Source organism: Andrographis paniculata, unplaced genomic scaffold (assembly GCF_009805555.1).
Source record: "Andrographis paniculata isolate CXL003 unplaced genomic scaffold, ASM980555v1 Contig64END, whole genome shotgun sequence".
Classification (NCBI taxonomy): Eukaryota; Viridiplantae; Streptophyta; class Magnoliopsida; order Lamiales; family Acanthaceae; genus Andrographis; species Andrographis paniculata.
Window position 1 is genome coordinate 2,206,453 of NW_026137600.1, and position 8,098 is coordinate 2,214,550.

An 8,098-nucleotide genomic window follows, 5' to 3' on the forward strand; every position below is an offset into this window, starting at 1 on the left:
ATGATCATAAGTCCACCCCCACACCACTAGGTCATTCCTTACAAGACGAGTTATTGAATTTTGAAGATGAAGATCTTGAGCTATCCAATAATGACATTTATATGGTTGAATTGCAAGTCAATACCCCTTCAAATGAGAAAAAAAGGGCATTCAATAGCCCATAATCGCATATTGGGATGTATGGGTTCAAGTCATTTGATGAGGAACACATCTAAGCCGAATTAGAAGTAGAAGATGGTTGATTGGATTGTGATGACAATACATAGCATGGTTCCGTTGCGCATGTGAACAAAGAGAAAAAAAAAACCCAATTTCCTTCACGCCCTTTTCCTAATGAGGGTGTCCCTCATCTAAAGTCGTTATATATGAATGCCTATGTTTGAGACAAGCCGATCGAGAGCGTATTCGTCAGTAATTGGGATATCTTTAATATGATACATTTGAAGACATTGAGGAAGTTGGGCAAAGATGTGACTAATCTAACAAAATAGACATTAAAATTACTAGCCTCACAGGTCAACCTATAAAGCCTACTGGGATAATGGTCACACATATAGAAATAGGACTTCGAAAATGATTTTTACGATTTTCTTTTTGATTACGAAGCATTGTTAGGAATAGATTGAATTAATATTTTGCAGGGCGTATTACAAAAGAATAAATGAATTTGATTGTCTTGATTTGATAGAAAAATTGAACCATCTTTTTTGGCCAAAGATCCATTGCTTTAATACAATTTAGGTGTTGAAAAATATCTAAACAAAGTATTCAAATAAGTGGTTTGTTAGCGACAAGCCAACATGAACAAATACTAGAAATGATCAAGCAATTTTTGGATTGTATAACTTAGGTTATACCAACATGTAAAATTTTGACTGAAATTTAATTGAACATAGGTTATCTATTAAAAAAGAATATAAAATATACTATATACATATATAAATGTATAAACCCATAAATTTGATGCTATAGAACATGGAAGAAATTGAAAAAATTCTTAAGATATGATTTATTTAGTAATGTTACAAAAGGTTTGCCAATTTAGTACCAATCACAAAGAAAAATGAAAAGATTAGAATATACATAGATTTAAAAAATCTCGATTTAGTAACTCCTAAGACAAATATATTAAACCTATGACCGATACGTTGGTTGACTCATTTGTTGGACACAAAATTTTATCGTTCATGAATTGTTAAACGAAATATAATCTTTTTTAATATTGAGATAAAATAAATAAATATAAATATAAAAATAATAATATTATGATACTCCTTTCGTCCCATATCTATATATCCATTTGGTTTTTGCACGGAATTTTAGAAATATTAATATTATATTGGGATAAAGTAAAAATAAAGGTAAAAAGATTAAATTAATCCTATTAGTATTGTATGATATAAAGGTAATGACATTTGTGAAATATATTGTAAATTGGAAAGGTATTTGTAATGTTAGGTAAATAATACAATTACTAAAAAAAGAAATAAATATTTTGTTATGGGATAAACCAAAATGAAAAAAATGATCAATAGATTATTAAGGGACAGAGGGAATATAATTTCTTAAAAATTAATAGAGTGATATTGTATTAAATAAAAAAGAATAAGATTAATTTTCTTTTATCATAAATAAATTATAAAATTAAAAAATAATATTTTTTCCTCTCAATTCAAAATACATTTTTTATAATTTTCGCTCGTCTCACTCAAAGTTATTCATTTATAAAAACAATCATTCATTAATATTAAGTTACAAGTAATACTATTATAAATATAATTAATTTATACATAAATTCATAAAGTCAAAGAAAGGTTTCTTATAAACTGTTTTTTAGTCCCGTAACTGGACCCTTGTCATTTTAGTCCCGTAAATAGAGCTTATTGTAAACTAGTCTTATAAGTGAAATTTTTTGCTGTTTTAGTCCTCCGGCGCCAGAGACGCACGCATGGCTCGCCGGAGGCTACGTGTCCGCTTAGATTTTATTTATTTTATTTATTTTTTTAAAATTAATTTTTAATTTTATTTTATTTTTTTAATTTTTTTATTTGGTCCAATTGAAAAAAAAATTAAAATAAATTAAAAAATAAAATAAAATCCACGTGTCCGCCAAGTGTCGCTAACCTGGCGGGACACCTGGCGGACATGTGGCTTCCGGCGAGCCACGCGAGCGTCTCCGGCGCCGGAGGACTAAAACAACGAAAATTTTTCACTTATGTGACTAGTTTTCGACAGACTTCACTTACATGACTAAAATGATAAAGAGGTCCAGTTACGCGACTAAAAAACAGTTTACCCTATATTTTTTACTGATTAATAAAATATTATTTCCTCCGTCCACTTAATAAATTTATATTTACCTTTTAAATCATTGTACTTAATATTAAAAATATCTTTATATTTTTATAATTTGTTGTATAAACGTCATTCTATTAGTATTATAAGACACTAATATAAATATTTTTGCTTTTTTTTCTTAATTTGTTTTACGTTTTGATATAATAATTAATATTCATAGGTCAAGATACAAAAAACATACATAAACTTTTAAGGTGGACGGAAGAAATATTATTTATTAATATATTATAAAACTAAAAACAAATAGAGAATCAAATTTAAAAATAAATAAATAAATAACAGTGGAAAGGACGAACTCTTAGGATATGTTTCTTTAGGGGAGTTTGGGAAAAATTGAGTTTGAGTTTGGTTTTTATTTAAATTTTGGGATGAGTTTGGATTTTGTTGTTTCTTTTGTGTTTGGGTTTGGTTGGAGTTTCGGGTGTTTTGATGTGTATTGATTTGATGAATAATGAATAAAATAATATAAATGTGTATTAAATTTAATTGATAAAATTTATATTATACATAATATATATATATTTAAATTTTTATTTATTTGTATTATAGAAAATTTTATTCTCTACAAAATGATATATATATTATATATATATATTTATTTTCATTTAATTATAATAAATATTAAATAAAATTTTAATTTTGTTTTTTAAAAATAAAAAAAAAAAAGAAAAAAAAGGGGGGGGGGGGGGTGTTTGGCGCCCAATGTGTACAGTAAATTGGGGCCAAACCCCCTTAAACATATTTGTTTGGCTAATTTTTATTATTTATAATTATTTTTATAAAAATTATTAAATTAAATATTATTTTTATTTATTTATATTATATTAAAAATTAATTTTAAATTTATAATATATTATTTATTTTTATTTATAACTTATCAAAATATTATTAAATTTAAAATTTTATTATTTAAATCAAAATTAAAAAAATCAAAAGCCCTACACAATTAAATTGTTTGTAAGGAAAAAATGTTTCGGTCACAGCAGAGTCACTCTGTACCGTCAGACCTGAAAAAACCCTAGTCTCGTGTTCAATGTCTTCTTCTCCCACCAATCACCACCAGGCAGCCACCCCCACCCATTTTGCTTCTCCACGAGGGATTTGATTTCACTAACCTCCATTCTCATCTTGATAAATTAATTGCAAGAGGAAGAAGAAGTTTTTGGTGCGAGATCTACATCCTCAAGTGGGATGAGTATGGCTTCTACATTGAAGAGAGCTTCTTCGACGACGAGTGAAGGGGATGAGCTTATTATTACACCTCTTGGGGCGGGAAATGAAGTCGGCCGCTCTTGCGTTCACATGTCTTACAAGGGCAAAACTGTTTTGGTATGCGTTGCTGCCATGTTTGTGCTCGCTCGTCTCTGTGTTTCGCTTCGGATTTCGAATTATTAACGGGACGTATTTGTTTTTTACCCTTAGTTTGACTGCGGCATTCATCCAGCTTTCTCGGGCATGGCTGCGCTGCCTTACTTTGATGAAATTGATCCTTCAACAATCGATGTTCTTCTCGTTACTCAGTATGTTTTCACTTTACTTTATTCAATTATTCACTGCAATTCAATGGCAATTATTTTGCTGAAACTGCTTAAAGAAAATTGTACTTCAATGTTAGCTTAGTGATCTTTATGCATCAAAATGATCCTTAATTACTCGGCTGTAATATGTTTTTGGCTTCTGTGTATGCACTTTTGTAAACTTTGATAGTAGTTCTTTTGATAGATTTTATATTATTGTAGAATCTTTGAATGATTTTCTAAGTGATTTTGAGGTATCAATTTGGTTCTTGGCAATGGCAAGCAATTTATTGGCATCTGGATGGTGGCTTTAGATTGATAGTAGATATTGTGATATAACTTAGAGATAAGTTTAGAATTCTGTTGATCACACTTTGTCGAGTGGCTTATCGTATATGTGAATAATTCACTTAAGAACCATCAAGTTTTGGTTGGCATTGTGAGTTTTTAGTTATTAGTTTTGTGCAAATGATTAACAGTTTACTTGAGTTTTATTTTTAAATTCAATTAATTGATTTATATTGCACACTACGTATTGTGGTTCTATTTTCATGTTGTGACCCTGGGAGATGCTTTTGTGCCGTGATTGATCTTATCTTTGTATACTTGGTTGCTCATTAATCTTGATCAAAATCAAATATCTATACCTGTTTCAGTGATCATAATATTAATCCAATTTCCTCAAGTCTTTTCTCTCTCTTATGGACTTGTGGTTATTCGAAATGTGCAGCTTTCACTTGGACCATGCTGCGTCGCTTCCTTATTTTCTGGAGAAGGTCTGGTTGACTGTAACATTATTACATTACATTCTGCGTATGTTACTAAAATATATGCTGATGGATTCAGCTTCTTGTTTTTGTGTTTCAGACTACATTCAGGGGAAAGGTTTATATGACTCATGCTACTAAAGCCATTTATAAGTTGCTTCTCTCTGATTATGTTAAAGTTAGCAAGGTCTCAGTTGACGATATGCTATATGATGAACAAGACATACTTCGCTCCATGGACAAAATTGAGGTTTGTTGTCTGTCCTAATTTGAATGTAGATGTTAGTTATATTTGGATCTGGTAGCCTTGGGAAACAGTTACTTGACATTCTTTTGTCTGCACCTTAATATATGATTTTATTACTTTGGTTGGGGGATGACTCGTCTTAACTTTTGTACATGTTAGTCATATTTGAATGGAATCAGGACCCATGTAGCTTCAGAAAAATAACTTTACCTGCCCCTTATTTTATGATTATTTTATCTAGTTGGGAATGATCTGTAGATCTGAAATAGTTTTGGAACAGAATTTGAGAATTCAAAAGATTTATTGTTCGCATACAAAGCATTTGAAATTTTGTCGATTTTTTATGCATTAACTGCTAATAACCTGAATTTGACTGCTTGATAAGTAACTTGTAGTAACAAGTGTCTTTTTCACGTTTGTGCACCTTCAGCCTAGCATTGTCTTGACACTTCATGTCTAGTCAAGAAGAGCTCAATCCAAGCTGGAGGTATTGGATAAACCTGTTGCAGGTTTGAACCTCATGCCTCCCATGGCATGGAGAAAATATCAGGATAGATATGTGATTAAACTCATCAGGCTGTGAGGGTTGATTTAAATTTATTTCAACTGACCAATATGTTTCATCTGTTGAAAGTGAAAACTAATTCTTAACTACTTGTTTGGATAATTGGTTCCCCCTAAATTGCCAAATGAAAGTAGTTACGGCTGACAAGTGTGCAGACATAATCATTCCTGCTTTCTCCATTATTAATGGCTTAAATAACTTATAATTTCATAGTTTTATGATATCTGAAACTTAAACATCAATTTCAGCTCGTCTAGAAAGTTATCATGTGGTCCAACATAAAGATGATGTATTATCTGCCTATAGTTTTACTATGATCAGCTAAGATTTTTTGTGCTTCAAATTACTTTAGAATTGATATTGTCAGTTAATATGTGGAGAATGATTTTCTATTGATATGATTTATATAAATGTCAACTGAATAAATGACATTGTGTGGTTTTACTTTCAACTATTAATCCATGAAGTTATAAGTAGCAATTTTAATTTTTTTCTCGGATTTCAGGTTATTGATTTCCATCAAACTCTGGAGGTCAATGGTGTCCGGTTCTGGTGTTATACTGCTGGGCATGTGCTTGGTGCTGCTATGTTTATGGTTGACATAGCCGGTGTCCGGGTCCTCTATACCGGAGATTATTCACGCGAAGAGGACCGACATCTTCGTGCTGCTGAGCTCCCCCAATTCTCCCCTGATATTTGCATTATCGAATCAACCTATGGTGTTCAAATCCATCAACCACGTCACATAAGAGAGAAGCTATTTACGGATGTTATCCACTCTACTGTTGCCCAAGGCGGTCGTGTTCTGATTCCTGCTTTTGCCCTTGGTCGAGCACAGGAATTACTCTTGATATTGGATGAGTTCTGGTCAAGCCATCCTGATCTCCACAACGTGCCAATTTATTACGCCTCCCCCCTCGCGAAAAGGTGCATGGCAGTTTACCAAACTTATATTAACTCCATGAACGAGAGAATCCGGAATCAGTTCGCCAATTCAAATCCTTTTGATTTCAAGCACATCTCCCCTCTGAAGAGTCTTGATGATTTCCGCGATGTCGGCCCGGCAGTTGTAATGGCAAGCCCTGGCGGGCTTCAAAGTGGATTGTCAAGACAGCTGTTTGACAAGTGGTGCTCGGACAAGAAAAATGCTTGCGTTATTCCCGGTTATGTAGTGGAAGGGACGTTGGCCAAGACGATTATTAATGAACCCAAAGAAGTCACTCTAGCAAGTGGTTTGGCGGCTCCTCTCAACATGCGGGTACACTATATTTCCTTCTCTGCTCACGCCGATTATAGCCAGACGAGCACTTTCCTGAAAGAGCTTATGCCTCCTAATATCATATTGGTTCATGGTGAAGCGAATGAGATGGGAAGGCTCAAGCAGAAGCTTCTTTCCGTCTTTGCCGATGGAAACACAAAGATTATAACCCCGAAGAATTGCCAGTCTGTTGAAATGCACTTCAACTCTCAAAAAATGGCGAAAGCGATCGGAAAATTGGCAGAAAAGACGCCTGCTGTTGGCGAAACCGTCAGCGGTTTGCTTGTCAAGAAAGGCTTCACCTATCAGATAATGGCTCCCGAGGATCTTCACATCTTCTCCCAACTCTCCACCGGAAATATCATCCAGAGAATCACGATCCAATACTCAGGTGCCTTTGCGGTTATCAAACACAGGCTAAAGCAGATATACGAAAGCGTGGAATCCTCAACAGACGACGAATCTGGAGTACCAACACTGAAAGTTCATGACCGGGTGACAGTGAAGCAGGATTCGGATAATCACGTGTCCCTACACTGGTCAGCTGATCCTATCAGCGACATGGTCTCCGACTCAGTCGTGGCGCTAATTCTAAATGCCAGTAGAGATTTGCCAAAAGTTGTTGTCGAATCCGAACACGAAAACACTGACGAAGAAGAATCCAAAAAGGCTGACAAGATCATACACGCACTTCTCGTGTCTCTGTTTGGAGAAGTGAAATATGACGAGGAGGGTAAGCTGCTGATCAACGTCGACGGTAGCTTGGCGCATCTAAATAAGCAAACGGGCGAGGTTGAAAGCGAGAATGAAGGTCTAAAAGAACGAGTGAGGACAGCTTTTCAAAGAATCAAAAGCGTCGTGAAGCCAATACCGCTGCAGGGATCTTAAGAGTACGTTTCCTCCCCTCAAAATTCTTCGAATATAAATACATAGTCGTAACTAACCTTTGTGTGCAACATGCTCTGCTCGCACGTACTGTTAAAATGCTACCGACTAAAATGCAGCTTGTTACTAATTCAATAGTTTTAAACTGAATTGCGTTCTTCCATTTTTGTGGATCTGTGCATCTTACTAGATCGATAGCTTTCGATAATTTCTTTTCCGGCTTTCATTTCCGTAGAATGAGTCGACTGATCGGTTATTGACAGACTATTGTTGTGCTTTAGTTGCAATTCCTTTTACGCAATGTTGGCGTTTCCTATAGGGGTGCCAATTTCCGGCCGGGCTGTCGGGTTCGAATCGAATTTTTGGACCGAGTTTTTTTTGGTAGCTCTAGTCTCGTAGTCTGTTGTGAATGTATTTGTTTTTGGGTAATTCTTAAATGGGTGAAGTGTTTTAAGGTTCATGTGAAAGAATTTAGAGTAAATTATGTAGCACCCTCTGTCT

At 33.9% G+C, this 8,098-nt stretch overlaps 1 protein-coding gene across 1 annotated transcript; it reads left to right on the forward strand.

The window, feature by feature from the left end:
- The first annotated feature begins 3,326 nt into the window (after window positions 1-3,326).
- On the forward strand, window positions 3,327-7,760 carry LOC127261876 (cleavage and polyadenylation specificity factor subunit 3-I). Its single transcript, XM_051290301.1, has 5 exons — window positions 3,327-3,687; window positions 3,781-3,878; window positions 4,606-4,651; window positions 4,743-4,892; window positions 5,960-7,760. Exons 1-5 carry the CDS (start codon window positions 3,550-3,552, stop codon window positions 7,598-7,600), a joined length of 2,073 nt encoding a protein of 690 aa, XP_051146258.1. The 5' UTR covers window positions 3,327-3,549; the 3' UTR covers window positions 7,601-7,760.
- The last annotated feature ends 338 nt before the right edge of the window (window positions 7,761-8,098 follow it).